Here is a 23,880-nt window from a genome sequence, read left to right as displayed (position 1 = left end):
ATGTCCAACGGGTCAGTAGGTCAATTCAAACTTTACCCTGTGTCACTATTACAAGTGAAAAGCAACATTTCACTATATTTTGAATCATTTCAAAATTGCATTCATACTTATCCAAATTCACAGATCAGATTCTGTCCATAGAGAAACACTAGAAAATTTATTATAGATGGGTGAATATACACACACACACACACACACTTCAAAATTAAATATTTCACATTTAATACAAGTTTTACCTGCCATTTCTTTGTAATTAATTGTGAAATTTACCAGCATAGTACCAGCATTCTGAGTATAATATATTTAAATCCACATTCTTTTTCTACAATGATCCAAATATAAAGCAAAGATGTGAAATCTAATAGCATTTAGCACTGAGATCTTGTTATATGAAGAATTAGGTTAATAAGAAACTACGTACAATTTGTTCCTATTTGTACTGTCTGCCTAAACTGGGACTTCACAGTCAATTTCACAACTAACTTTCATCTGTCTTTATTTACTGCTCATATTTTAGTAATCTGTAACTAAGCTACATGGACAAAACTGAATGTGAGCTTGTGCAAAATAGCTCTGTTTTTTTTTCAGCCTAGCGTTGGCAGTTAATGTAATGCCAATTTTGCAGTCCTACAGTTGGCTTGTGTTTTATGTTTGCGAGAGAAGCTTTTTTCTGGACAGTGAATCTCAAGAGGGAGCAGAAAAAAAATGCTGGAGCAGAACGTCCCTGAAACTCACGCTTTGATGTATTGCAAAAAGAGCTCTGTTGTTTTTTTTTTCTCACTCTTTCTCTCTTTTGTTTGAACCAGCTTCCTGAAACCATGAGGATTAAACTTTTTTTGCATGACAGGTGTTACAGTCAACATCACCACAATAAAGCATCTTGCTAAGCATCACAAATACTCAGTTTCCTTGTCAGTAAGGAGCATTCTTTGAATAACAAGCAGAATTAGAAATAAATAAAACATATATATGTATTAATAGTCATTAATAGCTGTAGAAGGAAATGTTGCTGAATTTAGCAAGTGCATGAAGGTCTGCAGACTCTTTAATATTTTACTAGAGCTTTGGTCGCAGCAGGGTTCTCCCTAATAGATCGACATGGCGGATTTTCACCCTGAGCCTCTTTTATTTACCCCCTTTATGCTGCTTTTTAATTGAATAATTATGCATTCAGACAAAGATATTTTAAATATCATTTTAAAATTCATTTGAAGTGGTTGAGCCATCATGTTTTATCTAAGGCATGTGTTATGGTGCACATTTGAAGCCAGATTTACTAAACAAGGCAATTTAACGGCAGAGCTTAATTCCAAAAAAAGTGCAGATGGGAGTGGAAAGTTCTACTGACTATGTGCAAGAAAATGCAACATCTCATTTCCATAATGACCGACAAGAGCTGCACAAAATGTGTGACTTTAAAGGTGATGTGTTTCCTTTTTCAGTTGTTTAAGTCAATATGAAATCAAATTTGGCTTTCTTAATGTGCATTCCTGGGGCCCTATTTTATTGATCTAAGCGCATGGTCTAAAGTGCACAGCACAGGTGCACTCAGGGCGTGTCCTGATAAACTTTTGCTAGTTTAACGATGGGAAAACGGTCGGCGCGCCGGGGCATATGGTCTAAAAGGGTTGTCCCTATTCTCTTAATGAGTAATGGGTGTTTTTTGGGCGTAACGTGCAATAAACCAATCAGAGTCTCATCCCACATCCCCTAAAAAACACATTCGCTCTCACCACCACGGCTTTTTATGATATTTACAGTACATGGTGGAATGTCATTTTTCATTTTTAAAAATGTTTGTGTGCTGCTGCGTGTCCCTGTGCATGTAATAAGCAAAGTGTACTCGCGTTGTGCACTCACCTATAGGTGCATATTACTAACGCACTCTTTAAATTACAAAGAAAAAATATTGTGCTAGACTTTAGACCAAGTTTAAGTTGGATAATGCCCACTTTTTAACATCCAATCAGTTTCCGATTATATTATGATAATATTTTCTATTCAGTTGTGTGTAATTCAGACACAGGATGCATTATAAAAGTTTAATATCCTATGATTATACATCACACTCTAATGGTAATTCGTAGCTATTTTATGTTTTGGTGAATTCGTAAGAATTTGTACAATTTCGTTTGTGGTTTTGTACGATCTTCTTGCCCTCCACTAAGGATTAGGTTTAGCGATAAACTTTCATGTTTAAAAAGGTCTCTTTTTCTAAGACTTATACGAATTCAAACAAATTTGTCACCAGTTCGCCAAAACGTAAAACGTTTGCACTTTCTCATTAAAACTAAATCGACTTACAATACAATAATATCATAATCTAATCAAATTAAATGCTTAACCCTTAACCTTGATTACATTTACCAGCTGCAATGGAAAAACTATGAAATTATATATCATTAAAGCTTTTCTGGCCACTCGTTCTCTTATTTCTTAATTTATTTTTAAACACAATGCTTATTTTGGAGTCCAAACACAACTGATACGTTCAAATTAAAATGATATAGCTGTAATCAGAGATGATAAAATACCTCAAGTTATCTATAGACTGACTCTCGTTCACCTATCATTTAAAGATAATTTAGGCCATGCAAAGGGCATCATTTGGTTAATGGATATGAGGACATTTTATCATGTCATGTCAAGGAAATCAATAAGACTTAGCGTGTTCCTAATGGGTCCCATTGATACAAACCTCTGGTTGCCATTAGCGATATGACGCTATCCACAATACAATGGGCAATCCACACCTGCTTATCGGCACTAAATCGCATCATCTACACTTTGAAAATGAATCTAACGTTAGCACTGTAATGCTGAAAGGGCATAAACACAAGTCGTTTCAGTTAACACATGCTATGCTACAAATAGAGTCTTGTCAGCTATTGGACATCTTGATAACCCTTCACCCAGCATGTTTTATGTGTGCACTGCTGAATTGCAAAGCACGGAAATCAATTAATAACCTGGAATTTGTAATAGTAATGCATGCACCTCCAAGCTCAGAAATAGACGTGGGTGAGATGTAGTCTCATCTTCAGCTTAATGGACCTCTCAAAATGTTTTTATCCCTCCCGATCTGTCTGTATGTGTGCGTGATGGTATTAAAAGAGCGTTATCGAATGTGTGGCTACCACAAGATTAAAAATAGAAGATATTGTAGATTTGAAAATACACATGCATGTAGTTCATTTCAGTGCTTTCATTGTAAGATATTAGATTTAACCCTTTGTTGCATGATGCCCAATATAGATCTTTCAAAGTTTCAAAAGCTATTTTTAATCATTTACCATGTGAGCTTACATCCAAACCACCATGGGTGATGACCTTTGGTGATGATCCCACATATAAAATTGTGACTGTTCTGAAGTGACTACAGTACATTAAACCATGGCACACCTGAGAAGCAAATCCCAGTCAAGCATCTTCATTTAGTTCTCCAGCAGATGATTGAAATTAATTACTGAATATAAAAATTAACCCCAATACCTGCAATTAAAACATCAGATTGGCTGTTTTATGCATGTTACATAGAAGCCGTATAACATTTCTGAATTATGTGAATATCTTTTGATTAAAGGGAGAAAAACTGCACACGGGAGCAGGAAAATAGGTGCATACGTGAACTCAGAAAGGAGCGGTTATGTAACACCCAGCTGGCTGTTTCATCAAGGGAGAGCTGGAGAGGGAAGTGCTGGGTGGGGTTGTGTAGAAACATACATCAACATGCACTGTGTGCTGTGTATGCAGCTGCTGTTAACCAAGATGAAAGCTTTTCACCAAAGTTATAAATGTATATGACATAAATTACTCTAATAATAAATCATTTAATTGTTACTATTTTTTGTTTACATTACAATTTTAGACCAATTTTTATATAAAAATAAATACAAATACATAAATATAAAAATATTTTTATGTAATATAAAAGTAATACAATTAAAGAAAAAAGAAAAAACACACGAAAACTTTATATTATATTATATTATATTATATTATATTATATTATATTATATTATATTATATTATATTATATTATATTATATAAGAATTGTGAATATAATTATTTCATATTCAATAGAGTAAATATTCTCATAACAAATAATTTAATATTTTCTCTCATTTGTATCTATTGTTTTTTATGTTTAAATGTTATGTATAGATTTTAGGTTTAGGTTTTATATTGAAATAAATACAAATAAATCAATTTAATTTTTATATAAAATAAAAATAATAAAATTGTCAAGAAATAAAGGTAAATTAAATATTGATTATAATATTATATATTTGTTTTAAATATTTTAAGGTTTTATATTGAAATAAATACAAATAAATCAATAGAATTTTTTATTAAATATAAACAGAATAAAATTAACAAGAAATAAAGATACATTAAAAACTGATTATTATATATAATATATATTTGTTTTATTTTTTATTATATCTAATATTATTTTAATTGCGGGTTACATTTTATTGTATTCAGTAAAGTAAAAAGAATTGTTTCAGAGAAATGTTATTATAATTATGTTTTTATTATTTTATGTTATTATAGTTATTATGATTTGAAATATTACAAAGCTAAACTATACTCTATTTCTGCAATAATGACCAATGGATCATTTATCATAAGATCAGGAACGTGCATTAGGAAAGCAAATAGGTTCCATTTTGACTTCTATTGGTCTCATTGTGTATGTGAGCAGCTCATAAAACCAGTCTGTTAAACAAACCAAACAGGACTGGCTTTGTCTCGCAGAGGCAGACTGTCATTTCCTCCTCCAAGTGAGCAAAGAAAGTTTCCACGCCAGACTTTATCACTGATGAGAGATGCTAGCTGCTATCGGCTGTCTACGACAATAACAAAATGCAATAAGACAACGGAGAGACACGGAGAAGATAAATCCTTTTCTCATGTCATCTACGCACTCTGGCTCAGAGAGAGAAAGAGAGTAATCTAAAGCCATCCGTGGCCAGTGGACAGAATAAAATTTCTGAAGGATTAAATTGCAGCTCTCATCTGTCATGACGACAACTGATCTCACTAACTGATTCTCTCTGTTATTTTCCCCTCACACATAACTTCTCAGAGATAAAGGTCAGTGAAAATGGAGATCATTTACTGATTTGTAGACATTCAGGTCTTGTTTCGCGGGCCTTAACCACTATAGAAATTGACAGATTTTTCAGCTTTTAAAGTTCTACCAAAATGAAAATGCCATCATCATTTACTCAACCTCATGTCTTTACAAAACTATTTGATTTTCTTCTGTATCATTTTTCCAATATTTGCATTTCATATCAGTTAAAAAAAATTGTATTTATGTCATTTAAATAATTACATTCTATATTATTTAAATATATGTGTGTTTTATTTTAAACAGACAGCTGAAAGAAACGGACAGTAGCATGACTTGCATTAGTCCTGCCAGAGATGCTGTTGTTCTATAAACTTCATTTGGTGCAGACATCTTCCTGCTGCCCAGCCTCTGACGTAAACAGTTCCTAGTTGGAGACTAGCAGGGTTTAGAAACAAATGAAAATGATATTTGAATCTGTCTTCCTGGAGCTGTGATTCATATTTTATATTAAGCTTTAAAGGCAGATGCCGGGGAGCAACACAGGAGCCTCATGGTCAGATCATGATGAGTTAACAGCAGGCTCCCGGTGTTTGGAGAGGCCATACTTTACCTCTCTCAGATTAACCCACAAGTTTGAGTCTATCAGCACTTTCAGGGAGAGCTAAATTAGATCATCTTTCACTAGGTTAGAAATAGCATCTCTGATAATGAAAATGTCACTGTCATGAGAGCTATGGTCACGGTGGCTTTGAAAGATGTGACATTTGTGGTAACCACATGGGATTTTGACTGCAGTTTTGTTGTCAGTGGGTGTTTGTCAAGTGTTTCTACTTATTTGTGAAAATACAACATCATTTTCCACATTTATCATTGTCACAACATACAGCATGTTGTTAAATTATCCAGCTAAAACTAGCTTCTGATTGGTCATTAGCTGATCCAGTCTGGTTTAGCTGTCTGATTAACTGAACTACCTGGTCAGGGATAATCGGTCCTCTTACAAAACTGTTAGTTACCTGGTGGAGCTTATAATTTTAATATTTTAATTATTAATTAAGACTTATTATTTTTGCACATAAATCTTTGGGGCCCTGGACCCCTAAACATAACATTTCAAAATTAAATCTGCAAGCAGCGTTGAAAGGGCTCTCACACCCGGGCACACAGCCATCCGGTAGCTTTAGGGAAACAGCCAATGGTGGGCAATATGCTTTTAAAGTGGTAAATATAGGAGGATTATGTCAAATTCATTTATATGTGCCAAACTTCCTGCTACCAGCTGGTGGTGCTATGACTATAACTGAATATTAGCATGTAGATGTCTTCAAGCCAGGACTTTGATCAAACAGTGCAGTGCAGAACATGGTATGTTTGAGTTAGTGTAAAACATGGCGCTATGATTATAACTGTATATTGGCTTTTAGATGTCTTCAGGCCAGGAGTCTCACCAAACATGTGAAGTCTAGTGCAGATCAGACATTGCATGTTTACGTTGGTGTGAAACAAGTCATTTCCTGTTGCCAGCAGATGGCGCTATGCTTATAACAGAATATTGGCCTTTAAATATGTTCAGGCCAGGACTCTTATCGAACATGTGAAATTTGGGGCAGATCGGACATTTTATGGCTGAGCTACAACAACTTCCTTTTCCATTTCGAAATATCAAAGTTTGTCACGCCGCCACGGACACGCCCTTTAACGAAAACTCAAGATCTTCGCAATTTAACATTGCAAAGGCCTTTAGCGTAGACTGACTTAATATAATGTTGATGTCATTAAATCTCTAGGAGGAGGAGTTAGAGCATAAAACATCCCACTTCCTGTTGCCAGCAGGTGGCGCTATGACTGTAACTGAATATGGGCATGGAGTTGTGTTCAGGACAGGACTCTTATCAAATGTTAGGGGCAGATCAGATATTATATGCCTGAATTATAACAATTTCCTATTTCATGGTGAAACATCGAAGTTTGTCAGGCTGCCACTGACACACCCTTCAACGAAAACTCAAGATCTTTGCAATTTAATGTCACAAAGGGCTTTAGATTACATTGACCAAATTTGGTGTTGATCTGTTTAAATCTCTATGAGGAGTTTGTTTAAATAAACGCCTGAAAATGGCAAAAACGACACAAAACTTGCTGAGAAATTTCAAAATGACAAACTTCCTGCTGAGTCTTGGACTTCATACCTGGAGACTTTTTTGTAGGTATTGGTGTGTGTTACATGTGTCTACCAAATTTCATACATGTATGTGAAACATAGCTCAAGGGGTACATTGTTGAAATATTATAGGCGACGCTATTAAGCAATTTTACCACAGCCAGAAAACTCACATAAATTTAACTCATAAACTAAAAAAAAAAAAAGAAACAAAGCATTTTGGAGAACAAGAAGAAGAACCTGAGCAATTCCAATAGGGTCCTCGGACCATCAGTGCTCAGACCCTAATAAATCTCAGCAGAACATGACTGTTAAGATGGTTTGACCTGTTTAAACAATCTACAGACTACAGCAACTTCTCCGTTACAAAATATTACCCCTCAGTGCTTATTTTAGGGTGTGCTTTGAGAAAAATTAACCCCGAGTACTTCATGCCCCAGATTCAAGTCTAAACCTGCAGTGTTAGAAAAGATCCAATACCAAAGGAATCGACTGCTCATAGCCTAGATACATATATAATGTTTAGGGAAGCCATGCAGCTCTGTGATTCAAAGGAAACAGTGCAATGCATGACAAAGAAATCCCAGTCAGTGTCAGTATGTTTCAGAGATTCCATGAGAACAAGACACTAATTACTAATTGATCTGAATGAGTAACAAGCGTGAATATTATCAGGACAGATTTCAAATTATCAGTGAATATGATTAACCTCATTAGACTCAGAAAGACTGATCTTTATATTTGATTATGAGCAGTTTGATTGCTGCCGTATTGCTTAAAAGGTGGTGACAAGTGACTGTTTTATTGAGTGATTCACTGATTCATTCATTTGAATGATTCATTAAAAAATGCTGATTCATTCACGGACGAATCGTTGAATCATTAATTCAGCCGAATTGTTCAGAAGTTAAACCAGTTTCTGTCTTCATTAAGATGATTCAAAAACACTGATAGGAATTGATAGACACCAGTGTGTTGTAGCTTGTAGCGGTTTAGCTGTGGTGTTGTTTGGAACAATTTTTTTGTAGAGTGAACAAAAACAGACAAAAAATATCTGGCAATATAGTGTCTAAAATTTAAGTTACTCAGTGTTAAATATTAATATTATAAAAAACACAGACACACTCATCATCTGCAGTATTATTATTATTATTTATCAGCACATTATTACTCATTCATATACATCACTAATGATATTACACTAATAAAAAGTAAAACAACATAACTAACTTGTTCAGAAAGACTTCTTGAGACATTGTACAGCACATAACACTGTAAGAGATTGTGGGACCCATTGCATGGATGGTATAATATAAAGTATAGCTATGAAATGGGTGCGTGAACATTCTTATTATTTTGGATGGGTAGGATAATAAATATTCAGGGCTGTAATGATCAGAAGTATGATGAAAACTGAGATGTAATAGGTTTTAGTTATAGCTCCTGTCCCCGATAGCTGCACACACACATCTAACCATCCACAGTCTTGCAGTTTTTGGTGAAATTTTCTTCCATTTTGAGGAATAGTGTGATATGAGGGCCGTTTGAAGAGCCTGTTATTTCTCACGCTGTGCCATGTCTTCGATAATGAGCTATAAAATATGATGAGAGGGAGAGATATCACATCAGCTCCTTCACAGCAGCCTCCCTATTATTTTGTTTATTTGTTCTGATCTCCCTTTCAGACTTTTTTGGCACCCTTTGCTTTGTTCTACCATCTTGGAATATTCTCTAAAGGGCATTTTATGCATAATGTCAAGAATATGTGGTTCATGGACAAAGAAGAGGTAGACAGGAGCTTTTCTCTGTCAGAAAAACAGAAAATCACATCTCAACTACCTGAATCTTGTTATCCCCATGGTTAATGAATGACGGGCTCCATGTGACAGAGTGTTAGCCTACTGAATCTTTCATGTCCAGGCTTCTATGGTTTGACGCATGTGTTGTATATTTGGCTTGACGTGGGTGCGGTGCAGTGCACTGGAAGTGTCTTTTACCATGGCTGTATTTTTGCTGCAGTGTGTTCTCTCTCAGGGAAGGTTCTCAAGGCTCTGCCATGCACAAATCAGTTATTTTACTATACACACGTCATTTACCTGAAATGGCACGAGTTGCAGTACTATTTTTGAGTTGCAATCTTTCTATAGTCAGTATATGTACAGGTATTTTTGGGCCACTTGTAGCACACACTTGAAGAAAACATAGCAATTAATTTCACATTTAATAAAAAGAAACAGCAAGTAACATTAAACACATGAATCAACTTCTGAACATGAATTTTTAAGACGAATAACAGAAATACCATTGTCTTGTGAAATTTTCTTATCTAAAATTTACAAAAATATATAAATTATATATGAGTGCAGAAATTGACACACTTAAAGGAATAGTTTTATTTACATTTTATTTACATTTTATGAAATTAAATTAAATACTATTTATTTATTTATAAATTAATACCTGGTAGATGTTTTACGGTATTTTTTTAAAAATTAGACATTTAAATTCTTATTCAAATTCAGTGTAAGAACTTGCTGACTGGGGGACATATGTATTATTACAAATTATTGCAAAATTATTGATTTCTGCGATCTCGCCATATGTTTAAAGTACTGTGTTCATGCAATGCATACAAGTATTGATTACACGTTTCTTCAAGTATGCTTTTTTAGCATTTATATTTAGCCTGAATAACAAAACAGTCATTGCCTTAACTCTCAAGTTCCCCTGCTTGTCATAGAAACTATTGGCATTGTCATAGTAACTACTGCTCAGAAAATACAGCTAGAAATGTTCTCTTGTATCAGTTTGCAAAGAGCCAAATGTCTCCTGCAGGCTCGATGGAAAAGGTATCAGATGAACCTGCAAGTGATTCTTTTTGAGAAAGACCCATCTGGAAACTCTGACCTTCACTTGTCTTTGTCAACAGGGAATAAGTCACTTTGTCGCAGATGCCTGCGAGCTGAGAAAATGCCAAATTGCACATTTACCTCAGTGCAGTCCTCTTCTGGACAATAAACAAATCCATTGTTATCCACACAGGACACGAAAAACCGAAGTGAATCAATCTTGAATAAAAAGCCATTTAATGAGCTCTAGCAGTTTTGCACAGAGCTGTGCCAGAATCACCCCTCTCTTATAATGCACAGATGGGAAGTAATGTTTAACAAGACATGGGAATTTGGAGGGAAGTGCGCCACCTCAAATGATTGCAAATTGATTTTGCCCCAACAACAGTTTTCTAATAGGCCTTGTTCGGATCAGTTCCTGAGGGAAATCATATTCTCTGTATTGCTGATGACCCTCGAGAATATAGACTGAACGTGTTTTACTTTTAACCCTTTGGTTGTGTACCTCCCATCTTGATAATAGTCTTTCCTGTACACCGTTAAACTTAGCAGGCGTTAATGTTTTGCAAGTTGTCTAATTTGTGCTGCAAAATGTGTGAATGCAGCAATGATAAAATGCTTACCTGCATGTTAGAGCAGTTCTGATTTGGCTGCTTAGCATGGTCCAGTTAGCGCCTGTTGTTAGATGCTGTTGAATAAAATTATACTTTCAAGATGTAGCCATGTGTAATGCCTGTTCAAAAACATAACATTTCATATCTCCTCATAGATAATCAAAATAGTTTTTCCAGCTATTCTTTTGTAGCACTGATAACTAATCTAGCAGGCTAATCAGCTAGCAGCATGCTAACCTTCAGCCTAATAAGCTATCTGCATGCTTAGATGGCTTGCTAATCAACTAGTCGCATGCTTTGCATGTTTAAAGAATAGTGGTATGTAAGCTAAAGCTACAGCTAACCAAATTAAAATTTTTAATTTGATATGCCAACTTGCAGCCTAATAGGCTAGCGGCTTAGATGTCTTGCTAATCAGCTAATTAGCTATATGCTTTGCAGGTTAATAGACTAGTGGTATGTGAAGCTAGTGGATAACCGAACAAAAAGGTTTAATTTAACCATTTCTAACATAATATACAAAATATCATACATATCATTTCACAGTTAGCACAACAAACAAAACAAACAACACAATTTCTTTTTTTTTTTTTTTTAGCCTATATCAGGAACTAAATAGGCTACAATTAATTAAATTACAGTAGATTTTTTCTAGTGACCAAAGCATGAAACTGACTTTTTCCCTTTGACATCACAGCTCAGGATAGTTAATGAAGATTTTAGCACTCATAAATGGAAATGTTAATGGCTAGCTCTCTCCTGTTATTGCAGACCACCTTAGCATTAGCACACATGCTCCTGGTAATATTTCATATCACTTTCCCGCTCTCTTTCTTCTCTCTGCTGTTCTGTCTAATTAAATCCATAAAATCCCATAAATATAATTAATTTAGACAAATCTAAAATGAATGAGTCTGATTAAATGTATATCATTTTCATGTCTTCTTCATCAGTGCTAATTAATCTGGAACAGGCTCATGTCTATGACCTCACCATTCATTATATGATTGTTCAAATTAGCAATGCAAAGGATGATCCCACTTGTGCCCTCACGCTCCAACCAAAGAAATTTAAATTAGGGTTCTTGTTTAACTAAACTAATAACCCGCACACCTAATTCATGAGAGTCTCAGCTATAGCGCCATTTCCTGTAATGAGTCTACGGGTCTTACAGGTAGTAACAGATAGGATGGACAGTATTAACATATGTATGGGGGAGTAGAGTGCTCTTCTACATTATAAATCACAGTTTGTCTGTCTGCTGGTGTTGTGAATATATGGACCGGTGGGAATAAGACATGGGAATAAATCCTTGTGTAAAACCTTGCTTGAGGCAGAAAGACAGCGAGAATTGTGTCGAGTGAGACCGATCTCATTTGCTGCATTATTGGAGACCCAAACGGATTTCGAATAAATGGGAAGAGGCCTCTGTGTCTTGTGACAGGCCTAGGTTTCATTTGTGAGCTCATTTGGTCACGGCTTTACAAAGCCTATTTAAAAAAGTGTGAAACAAAGGAAGGAACGTTAATGCAGCATGCCATGACATGCCTTACAAGAAAAAAGGGCTGATTTTGTTAAGGAATGCATGTTTAATTTATTGTACTTACAGATATAGTTGCCTGCATATTTTAATTGGCTCTTTATTTTAATGACTGTTTATTTGTATGTTTATTTATTTGTTTATTTATTGATATGAATATAGCCATTAATGCTGGTATACAAAAAAGGGCTATAAACAATCATGCAATAAAACATCTTACAATATTACAGTAAAAACAATATAACTTTCGGTTTGTTATTTGATAGAAATATTGATATTTAGTGTTTAGTAACAAGCAGGGCAGTTCAATGAAATATGCATATTAGTCATAAGTACAACAAATTAAACATGCATTACTAAAAAACAGGTCTTTTTCCATTATTTTCCACTTTTTTATGATTTATTTGTTTGTTTGTTTGATTGATTATTTGTCTGTCTATCTGTCTGTATTTATATGCATTTTTGCAGTCAGTATAGGCTTTTATATGAAATATAAATAAATAAATACCAACATACACAAATAAATAAATAAATAAATAAATAAATACATACATATTTTTTCTAAATTAATTATTTTTATTATTTATTCTTGCAACATTGTAGATTTAAACGAACTAATTTGCTTTATTTCTTCCAAATCAAATCCAATCTTTACAAAGAGTCAGCTGTAGAACCAGATGCTTGATAGGTGCTATTTATCTTAAATAAGGATCCAATTTACAGAATGGTTGATAAAAAAGCCTGGGTGCTTCTCAAAGCATCGTTTCCCGATCACTAGAGCAGGGGTTCCCAAACTTTTCAGCCCAAGATCCCCAAAATAACAGTGCCAGTACCTCGGGACCCCCACTTTCCTCTGAGGTGGTTAAAGTATACAAACGTTTTGCACAACTGCGCACATGCACTTATAGCATATGACAACTCAAAGGAACATAACAGTCTAACAACAATAACATTATTTTATTATAATTTAGTCATTACTTACATTTCAACATTAATCTTACCTAATTAGTTGGGTGGGCACAGAGCCGAACCTCCCTATACGCAAAATGCACAAGCTGCAAAGGGCCCCCAAAACACCAGGGGGCCCCCTTGCTCTCAAAGATGATTTAATTTAATTTTTTTTTTTTTTTTTTTTGGCCAGGGGTTAGGAAAACATGAATGATAATTTCTTTTAACCACTCATACCCCACTTCACTGCCTCCTCGTGGTTTCGCGACACCTGGGGGGTCCCGACCCCTACTTTGGGAACCCAAAGTACTAGAGTACCTCAAATTGTATATTTTCATGCCAATGTGGGTTCTTGGTGCCCACGCATGTTGTGACATTAACTCAATCTCTGATGTCAATTGTCCTTGGCTTCATAAAGCCTGATTAAGCAGCCTGTTTTTTGGACCAGTGTCATGAGTGGTTATAGAAGTCAAATGCTGCCAGCTTGTTGTTGAAGCATTTATTCAAGCTTCCGTGTAACTGATTCAGTGTTGATTTCCATTTGCAGGCTCAGCATGTGGCCCAATGAGAGCTCTGAAAATCAAAGGTGATTAGAAGTGACCAACTGCCATCCTTACAGTCAAACTCAAGGGACCTCTCAAGATTTCTTTAGCTGTAAACACTCAAGCAGATCAAAAGAACACCAACACAAACCAACACAGCTACAGATTATGCCTATATAGGCTCCTACGTGCAGTGTAGGTTAAAACATCTCTGAAACCATGGCGGACCCCTACCACAACAACATTTACCACCAGGGAGACGGAGACAGCTATGGGACGTATGGACAGGGAGGACAGGACGGCTATGGTTATCAAACTGACTACCCTCCCCAGGAGGAAGACGCCGCCAGTGACGCCACTGAGGGACACGATGAAGAGGATCAAATGTATGAAGGGGAGTACCAGGGCATACCCCATCCAGATGAGGTCAAGGCTGCCCGGAGGGCGGCAAGAGCAAAAGCTAGGACCGTGGCAGACGCCGTGTCAGAACAGGAGGAGCTTGCTGAACAATATGAGGACATCATGGAGGACTGTGGACATGGGAAGTTCCAGTGGACCCTGTTTGTGGTGTTGGGTCTGGCACTAATGGCGGACAGCGTGGAGTGCTTTGTAGTGGCCTTGGTGCTACCCAGTGCAGAGAAAGACATGTGTTTGTCCCACGCTGAGAAGGGAATGCTGGGTAAGTCACGATTTTTTAACCAAAATGAGAAGTATACTGCACTTAGGCTATAGGTACTGGTTTCCCATGATGCATTGCACTCAACCTTACATTTCCAGTGCAAACCTTTATGGAAATGATCCATGGTTTAATTTAAATAAAACCCAAAAAGACATGGTTAAAAATAGTTAAAAAATAGTAACCACAAATTGACCATGGTTTTGCTACACTAACCATAGATTAACCATGGTGTTTTGCAGTAAAACTGTGGTTATACAAATGGTAATCAATATTCCAAAAAAACATGGTCACTACACTTTTATTTCTATAAAACCGTGGTTAATTTTAACAAGCTATCAAGTTGCTAACATGTCTTTATTGAGACATAAACAAGATATAAGACATAAACAAAAGGCTAAATAATCGTATTTAGCAGAAATTCTAAATGGACACCATTAGCTGAAGTACTCGCTTGAGGTTGTGGGATAAAAAATTTAGATTACAACTGTTTGAAACATTTAGCACTGCATAATGTGTACGGTTTCACATTATTTTTAAACGTAGCAGGCTGTATACAATGTACACCAGTGGTTCTCAACTCCAGGCCTCGGGACCCACTGCTCTGCACATTTTGAATGTTTCTGAATCTGACACACTCAGTTCAGTTCATGGATCTCTCTCCTAATGAGCTGATGATCTGAATCAGGTGCGATAAATAAGGGAGACAAACAAAATGTGCAGAGCAGTGGGTCCCGAGGACTGGAGTTGAGAACCACTGATGTACACTGTGCAGTATGTGGTTAGCATTATGCTAGCATTCCATTAGATACATAACCTTTGTTAATCTGAGTTTAAATTGAACACAGAGTTAGCATAAACAATCATAGAGAATATATGCAGGATTTTCTTGGATGTAAGCCATGTGCTCATATCCTTTTTCCTGAGTCCTTTTTTATAACAAAAACTCAACCAAGCAAAACCGCATGAATTAAATTTAGCTGGTTATGGGGTCCTGGATGTGGTTCCATATGCACATGCTGATGAAAAGTTTTAGTGTAATTAATCCTAGTAGTGATTTTGTGAATTGAGACAGACCTGAATGATGGCATACAGTCAGTTTTAGCCAGCTGGTACTTAAGGAGACCATCAATTAAGGAAGTTCTCAAATTAGCTAATGGAGCACTCGACAGTTGGGATTCATGCAGCTGGGTTTCACGCTCGGTTTTACATCAATCCACTCTTGCTTAGTAAAGCGGTCGGGGGAACTGACTCATGACTCCCAAAGGTACGACTGAGATGGGTAGGTTTTCGGACAGACTAAAGCCTCAGAGAAACAATTAAGCAAGACCAAGCACACATAGAAATTGGAGTAGTTGTGTTTAATGTGCCCCTGTCCTTATAGTTGAGACATAAGCTTTGTGGTACTATAAAAAAAATGGTTATTTTATTTTATTTTTTCCTGAACTTAAATAATAATAGTAATAGTAGTAATAGTAATACAGGACCTAAATTAAGATTAATTACTAGTTTGATTTTACTTCATAGAAACATTATTCAAGACATGCCTGATAATTCAAAGATTTTTTGAATAATCTTGTCCCTTAATTTATTAGTTACAAAAGGAAGCCAGATTTAAAGACTATAGCTTACCTTGTAATAATAAAGACAAATCTACACATCTGTCTATCAGATTGAATTTTCCAAGGCACCAAAGGTGACAGTGCAAAACCTTCCCCCGTCTGGATAAGTGATACTGATGTGTGTGTAGAAGCAGCGTGCATGAGAGTAAAGACTGGCTGTGAGCATCAGGGAGCCAGAATGAGTGAGCACTTTCTACCCTGCACACCCGTCTTGGAGAACAACTGAGTCAGCAGTAGCCCGAAAGATTGATAGCTACTCTCCTGACCTTGCTCTGAAACATAATCCTGTGCCCACCTCCCTCTGCAATCGCCATCAGGTGATATTCTTTACTCGCTTGTTCATACTTCACATCACTATCGGGGTTGGTTCTGATATGCCGTCTTTACAGAGACATTTTAGCTTCTTGCAGGTCTAGAACTGAATATGACGTCTTGTAGAGGTCTGCCAATTTTATGAGTTTTCTTAGTGGTTTTCATTTTAGGCCTAGCACTGCGTCAGATTTCATGTTGGGTTTCTGTAATGCTAGTCAACTAACTTTTGAAATGCAGTCACGTTTACTATTGTTTGTTGAATTTTTGCAGGCAAAATCCAGTCATTTTGATAGGATTCCTAACAAGCGATCAGGAATTTGGCATGAGGCATTTATTCCTGAATAATTAGGCTAGTTTGAGTTTTTTTATATCTATATGTTTTCCAAATGTTTTTAGGGGGCATTCACATATAATTTTTTAAAAGTGCACTATTTATAATTTGTCGTCTTAAAAATGCAACCCTCATAAAAAATCATAAAAATCTTGACATATCAGCCAAAGGGGTCGTTCAGAATGTCTGTAGGGTTATCGATAAAATAAAGCTGTTTATAAGGGTCGAATTTGAAGACATTTTCAAAAAGGTTTCCAAGACTAGCTAACCCTTACTAATCAAGTAGTAGAATTTTTATTACTATTATTTGATGATTAATTATCTAGTCATTCAGTGTGTCTCGAACTTTAATATAAAAGAGGTCAACAAACATGTGTCATTACTGCACCACTATGCTATTTCTTCACCAAACATGATTTCAAAATAAGTTTAATGGTTTTGATGTAAATAGTTTCCTTAACTCTCCTTTATCTCTCATTGGTCAAAAAAAAAACAAACAAAAAAAAAAACGTATAGCCCCGCCCGAACTCATGCCATTGGCTGAGTAGGTGTTGCAATGTCAGGCTGGTCGGAATTCTTAAACAAACAGAGGAATGTTTTGCTTCTGAGGGGAATAAACCTACATATAGCTGATTTATAGTTTCCACATATTAAACATGGACAGGTGAAAGAATTTTACCATTAAAAAAATGACACACGTCACCTTTAACCCTTGAAATGCAAACTGAAGTTGTCATGCCAATCTGTATTACAATAAAGAATGAAATCACAGCATCGGCTTAGCCTTCAGCACTCATTTTGGCTTTGAAACGTTGTCACGACTGTGTGACTCGGCGGATTAAGGCTGACCAATGGGATGCTGGGAGGATCCTCATGCTGAGCGGTGGGGGATAATGGCAGCTCAGCTCCATATGTTGATCTCCTCATAGAGGACGGTGCTGTCACTTTCACACTAGTCTTACACCGAACCCCCTTCACCACATGACCATCTGTACTCCACGCCAGGCCCTCATGCTTCATGCCTGTGCAACACTTAGTTTTGAGGGGAAAATCTGCAGAATTATGCAGAATAGGTTTGATAAAATGAGTTAAAAATAGGTGAGAGTACTAGATTACTCATAATGTTGGCTGAAAGCATAATAAAATTAAATAAAATATTTATATTGAATGATTTAATAATTGAATAAATGCTTAAATATTTATGCCTGATATTTAATTGTTAAATATTTAAGAATATTATAAACTAATAAATTATTGTTTTAGAATTGTAATTCTTTAGAAGGTTAAGATGAATTTTGTAAGCCGTTTGTGAATACAAGTCTAGTTTTTGTTCAAAATCTTGCAGAAATTAACAATGACAGGCATTCTGTCATTTCTGGATGTAATAAGTCTGAAGTCTAACCATAATGTGTGTGCATATGGTGAACACTTTTATCCAAAGCAATTTATGTGACAAGGTCATAGGAAGTGAATCCTAATGTTTGAGCTAAAAAAAAAACTTTAATGTTAAAGCATGATTACCATTAAACCATTCAAACCTCTACTGCATTCCTGAAGTATAATCGTAATAATCTTGCCCTTTAAAGAACAGTTAATTTACTGGCATAATAATAACATGCCTCCACTGTCATTGTACAACATTTGCACAAAGGTTCAAACTGAATGCCAGCTCTTTCGCTGCTCTCTTAAGTGAGCACCCCGCTGACAGGTACATTCACTTAACGTGTTACGTCAGCCAAATTGCACACCTGAGTCCTGGTATAGCTTCTGAACACCCACTCACACTCATTAAGATTGACCAGGACCACAAAATCTTCTATTGCAATCACTTAACTTTGTGACTGCTCATTTGATGTTCTTTTCCCTCCATTTCCAAATCTACATTAGCTTAAATTGATTGTGGTTGAGTTCTGATCTTACATATTTCTTTGTCATTTAAAAACACATGTAGACTCTATTGGATTTCATTAGATAAGTGATTGAAAGTAAACACTGCACAATAAATGTATTTTGGGGGACTATGAGAATCTTAATGCGTACTAATAAGGAAGAAGTTGGGAAAGGATGCCCCCTAGAGGTACTGTAAAATAGAAGAGAGGTAAAATATGTGTAATGTTTTACAATATATAAAGAGAGAAAGAGAGACTATTAACTGATAAATAATTAAATATATGTATGTTTATTAAAGTATGCTCTCTCTCTCTCTCTCTCTCTCTCTCTGTGTGTATTATGATATAACTATAAATACTGTATGTCAATCAATCTCATGTGGTTTATCGTTTCTTCTGCAGGTTTGATAGTTTTCCTGGGAATGATGTTCGGAGCATTTATTTGGGGTGGCTTGGCTGATAAAGTGGGCCGACGGAAATGTCTGATTATCGTCCTGGCCATGAACTGCATTTCTGCCTTCTTCTCCTCATTCGCCCAGGGATATGGCTTCTTCCTGTTTTTCAGGCTGTTCTCTGGAATTGGGTAAGCTGGAGAAAAAAAAAAGAAAGAGAAATAGTGGTATATTAAGAAAGAAAAAAACACAAAGGTCTGCCCTCCATATAATTGCTTGACAATAAGTCATTGTTTTCCATTAGAGGTTGAGTCCTTCTGTAAATCAGGCATGTCCAGGCTCAAGCCCTTCTCCCTTGGCTCAACTTCTAATTTAAACCTAGCAATGCTGGGCGGTAATTACAGCACTGATTCATGGGGAACTCTCAATCTAGCTGCCTCTGGTAGTATTTTCAAGCTATAATATACCCTTGAGACCACATTAGATGTCTCGTCAATATGCTTTCGTGGCCATTTACAGGTTTTGTGGACAAGAAAGAGGTAATGAATTTTTGCAGACAGGAATAACTGCATTGTAAGAGAACTGCGACCATGTGTTGTCTTACAGAATTGGGGGCTCCGTCCCAATCGTGTACTCCTACTTCTCTGAGTTCCTGCAGATGAACAAAAGAGGAGAACATCTCAGCTGGCTTTGCATGTTTTGGATGATGGGGGGCATCTACGCCTCCTTCACCGCCTGGGGCATCATCCCTCGATATGGTACATATGTATACTTTGTGTATGTAAGAGCAGTGTAAGAATTATGTTCTTTTTTTCCCTTGCTTTTACATGTTGGTTGTTTTTGCTGTATTTCAGGCTGGGGTTTCAGTATGGGCACAGAGTTCCAGTTCCACAGCTGGAGGGTGTTTGTTCTAGTCTGTGCTCTCCCAGCTATAGCGGCTTTTGTTGGGCTAATATTCATGCCTGAGAGCCCACGCTTCCTACTGGAGGTATATAGCTGAAATATACAATAGCGCTGTTCTTACATAGTGAGCTGACTTGCTGCCTTCTTCCTACACAAACAACTGCTACTTGTCATGGTACCTCACAGACAGAAATTCACAGACAGCAACTTGCACCACACAAATCTGATTGCCACTTGCAACTTATGCCAAACAATTCAAAATTAAGTTTGACATTAGCATGTTGCTAAGCTAACCAAGTGATACCTACTCTAAAAAGCATTAAACTACACAGCACAAACTTATATTAATTCAAAAGAAATTATTCACCTCAAATAGAATTTGTTGACACAATCTTTTTTGTTAAAAGCGCTATATAAATAAAGGTGACTTGACTTGACTTGACATCATAAATGTCTCTACTGTCACTTTTAATCAATTTAATGAATTTTTGCTGGATAAAAGTATTAATTTGTTTTTCATTGCATAATTTTACATTCTCTTCAGAATGCTAAACATGATGAAGCCTGGATGATCCTGAAACAGGTTCATGACACCAACTGGAGAGCCAAAGGAGAACCTGAGAGAGTGTTTACTGTAAGTTGAATTATTTTCAAGAGCTGATTTGATGTTTGGAGTAATGTAATACTTTTTGTCTTAGCTCTACTTCATGTAATATGGTGAAGAATTTTTCTATATCATAATGCCTCAAGGATTCTGAATCTTTTTATCCAGGTAACTCATATCAAGATTCCAAAGACACAGGAGGATGAGTTTATTGAGATTCAAACTGCAACTGGAACTGCTTTCCAGAGATGGGTGGTTCGAACTTTGACACTGACCAAGCTGGTAAACCATAAAGCTAACAGTTCAATTGACTGTACGTTCTTCAACATGTAATTCTAATATAAGCTACTTTTGTGTGCAGGTCATAAAAAATGTTTTGTCCCTCTTTGGTCGTGATCTAAGACTAGCGACTCTGCTAATGGCCATCATATGGTTCACAATGGCATTTAGGTAAACCACTTTTACTAATTACTAATTATTCTTGACTCCTGAAACACTGCTGCATTGATTATTTTATTCATCTCTTCTTTAGTTAAAGGGAAAGTGTGTAACTTTAGTGCCTCTAGTGTCAGCAAATGGAATTGCAACACATTGCATTAGCCCAATTGGTGGCGTTTTCACACTTAGAAAACTATTTCATTGCTTCTCCTTCTTGTGGTATATTTCAGTTTTTACGGGCTTTCTGTGTGGTTTCCTGACATGATCAAACACCTCCAGCATGAGGAGTATGAATCTAAGCTGAAAGTGTTTCACCGGGAGAAGGTGGAGCAATTTCATTTCAACTTCTCTTTGGAGAACCAAGTCCATAAAGAGGGAGAATACATCAACGACAAGTACATTGACAAAAACGCCATCTGCAGCATCAATTATCCACAAATGCTTTTCCTAATTGTCAGGCTACAGTAGTATCTCAACGTGGGCTTTGTGCTTTCATGCAGGTTCATCGACATTGAGATGAAGTCTGTGAAGTTTGAAGACTCTTTGTTCGTGGACTGCTTCTTCGAGAACATCCGATCAACAGAAACGATCTTTGAGAACTGCACCATCCGCAGTACTGTGTTTTATGACACAGGTAAGAGATCTTACCCACAATTCAGAGCTGTTCTAGTGCACTAGACCTCAAGGTTTGTTCATTTCCACAGACTTGTATGAAGAAAAGTTCATTGACTGTACATTCGAGAACGTCACTTTCCTGCACAACAAGAAAGGATGCCATTTAGACTATGAGGAGGAGAACGATGTCCTCGTCTACTTAGTCAGCTTCTTAGGCAGCTTAGCCGTGTTGCCTGGAAATATCATCTCGGCACTCTTCATGGACAAGATTGGACGAATCAAGATTATAGGTGAGCTGAACCAATGCCTAAATGGCTACAAACCTTAGCTTAGCTATGTTCAGAAATGCTATCGAAATGTTTATATCTAGTAGCTTGCAATCTAAAAAGTCACTAAAGTTGTTTCTAACCAAGAGGAGCCTGTGAAGACCACTTTTTGTTCTCTTGCAGGTGGTTCGATGCTTATTTCCGCTGGCTGCACTTTTTTCCTTTTCTTGAGCTTTAGTCAGGCAGCCATCATAGCCTGGCAGTGTCTGTTTTGTGGCGTTAGCGTAGCAGCATGGAACGGCATTCAAGTCATCACCGTGGAGCTCTACCCAGCTTCAAAAAGGTAAAATCAATGTAAAATTTTAAAGTAATTAGTGTTGTTTTTGCTAGTAGATTTGCAAAGAGTGCTAAAGAATCATTAGCAGCACTGTATTGTTATGCTAACAGAAAGTCTCTCACCTACTTAACCTTGCGCAAATATATTTACAGTACAGTGGGTTTTGTCCAATTACACCATGATGCAGTGTATAACAATGCTATTTTAGTATTCATTATTTACAATACTACAATCACATAATCAGTCCGACTTCGCAAACAAACGGACTTAATACAAATTGTTTTAGTACAACTGAACTTTTAAAGGATATGTGAAAAGCTTTGCCTGGTCTTTTCATTGCCTGGTCTTAACTTTTTTTGCAGAGCCACAGCGTTTGGAGTCTTAAATGCCATTTGTAAGTTGGCGGCAATATTGGGAAGCTCAATCTTTGCCTCATTCGTAGGCATTACCAAAGTCATCCCCATTCTGCTGTCCTGCATTGCTCTGGTTGGTGGAGGAGTGCTGGCCCTGAAACTGCCTGAGACCAGAGAGAAGGTCTTGCTGTGAAAATCTGAAGCTGAAAGTTTGGTCCAAGCCATTGTAAATGACTATTAGTGTGGAGATAGCTGCTGGCATGTATAAAATTGGGCTTATTCAAGAAAAAAAAATACTTTTAATGTCATAATATGTAATATTAAATTCCAATATTCAAAAACTACAAGGACCAACTGATGGATCTACTCCTAGTCAAATATTAATGTATAGATATGCCTGATATTTCATATACAGTAAGTTAAAGGCCTGTTGAGTCATTTAGAGCCTCAAAAAATACCTGCACTAGTTATATAGTTTCAGAAAAATCTACAGGGAGTATTATAGAGAAAAACCTCTAGTGAAAAGTACAGCTGTCCCAGATTTGCTTGGATGGGGTAATCAGAGTCATGGAAGTCTCAATCCTGTGCCATTTCTTGGTCAAAAAATTCAGGTACTGTTGCAGATTTTCTGTTTATCTTATTCTATTGCTTGTAATTTGCTATTGTCTCAACCTCTGCCTTTGCTTATGATGTAACCTCCACTGATAAAAGGTGTATTTTTGTCCTGGTGTTTGCAAGTGTCCTACTGTATGTCAAGAGACTGATCTCAATGTGTCGCTGTGCGTTCGGATGCTCGGTGCAGAATGTGCGCTTGTGTTTGTTGGGTCACTGCAGAAACCATTACGTGTGCTTCCTCTGTTTTCTAATTTTGCTTTTTTACCTGTAAATTGGCAGAGTACCTTACAAAGCTAGCCTTGCTTTACCTTGACTTTCACTAAATGTGTTGTTTCTTAGTGCTCTCTCACTCTCTTTCTCTATTGCGCTCTTATTTTATTATTTTGAATACTGTGAATCCTGAAAAAGTCGGATGGTTTGGTCACTTTGGACTTGAGCTTCACAGAACCACATATCTGTATGTGTTGTTGGCTGAGTTGCATGTGTGTAAGTTACCAAGTAATGTGTCTTTTCTCAATGTGTTGTCTGGATGATGTAATGTATGTCTCACTGCAAATAAAACTGGTTTCCTGGTAACTTGTGTCATTTTAGTTTTCATGAGCTGATTATAGGGCTCTTAAAGGAACGGTACACACAAAAAATGAAATTTCTGTTATGATTTACTCACCCTCATGTTGTTCCAAACTTACATGACCTTCCTTATACAAAATATGATATTTTGAAGAATGTCTATAAATATTGTTTTTGGACCATGTTGACTTACATTCTAGGTCCAGAAAACGTTATTTT

General features: G+C 36.5%; 1 protein-coding gene across 1 annotated transcript in view; it reads left to right on the top strand.

Annotated features, from left to right (window-relative positions):
* The window catches only part of sv2bb (synaptic vesicle glycoprotein 2Bb), a 25,255-nt gene extending 1,588 nt beyond the window's left edge, over window positions 1–23,667 (top strand). The window contains exons 2-13 of the mRNA XM_042752955.1: window positions 13,744–14,417; window positions 18,971–19,151; window positions 19,567–19,718; window positions 19,815–19,948; window positions 20,408–20,497; window positions 20,636–20,749; window positions 20,829–20,917; window positions 21,136–21,300; window positions 21,406–21,539; window positions 21,610–21,810; window positions 21,970–22,129; window positions 22,486–23,667. Of these exons, the coding sequence (XP_042608889.1) occupies window positions 13,958–14,417; window positions 18,971–19,151; window positions 19,567–19,718; window positions 19,815–19,948; window positions 20,408–20,497; window positions 20,636–20,749; window positions 20,829–20,917; window positions 21,136–21,300; window positions 21,406–21,539; window positions 21,610–21,810; window positions 21,970–22,129; window positions 22,486–22,669 (2,064 nt within the window). The 5' untranslated portion in view covers window positions 13,744–13,957 and the 3' untranslated portion in view covers window positions 22,670–23,667. The remainder of the gene's footprint in view (window positions 1–13,743; window positions 14,418–18,970; window positions 19,152–19,566; window positions 19,719–19,814; window positions 19,949–20,407; window positions 20,498–20,635; window positions 20,750–20,828; window positions 20,918–21,135; window positions 21,301–21,405; window positions 21,540–21,609; window positions 21,811–21,969; window positions 22,130–22,485) is intronic.
* Window positions 23,668–23,880: the final 213 nt, after the last annotated feature.

Source organism: Cyprinus carpio, chromosome B25 (assembly GCF_018340385.1).
Source record: "Cyprinus carpio isolate SPL01 chromosome B25, ASM1834038v1, whole genome shotgun sequence".
In the NCBI taxonomy this organism is placed as follows: Eukaryota; Metazoa; Chordata; class Actinopteri; order Cypriniformes; family Cyprinidae; genus Cyprinus; species Cyprinus carpio.
Note: the sequence above shows the minus strand (reverse complement) of the source record. Positions and strands in the feature narration are given on the sequence as shown.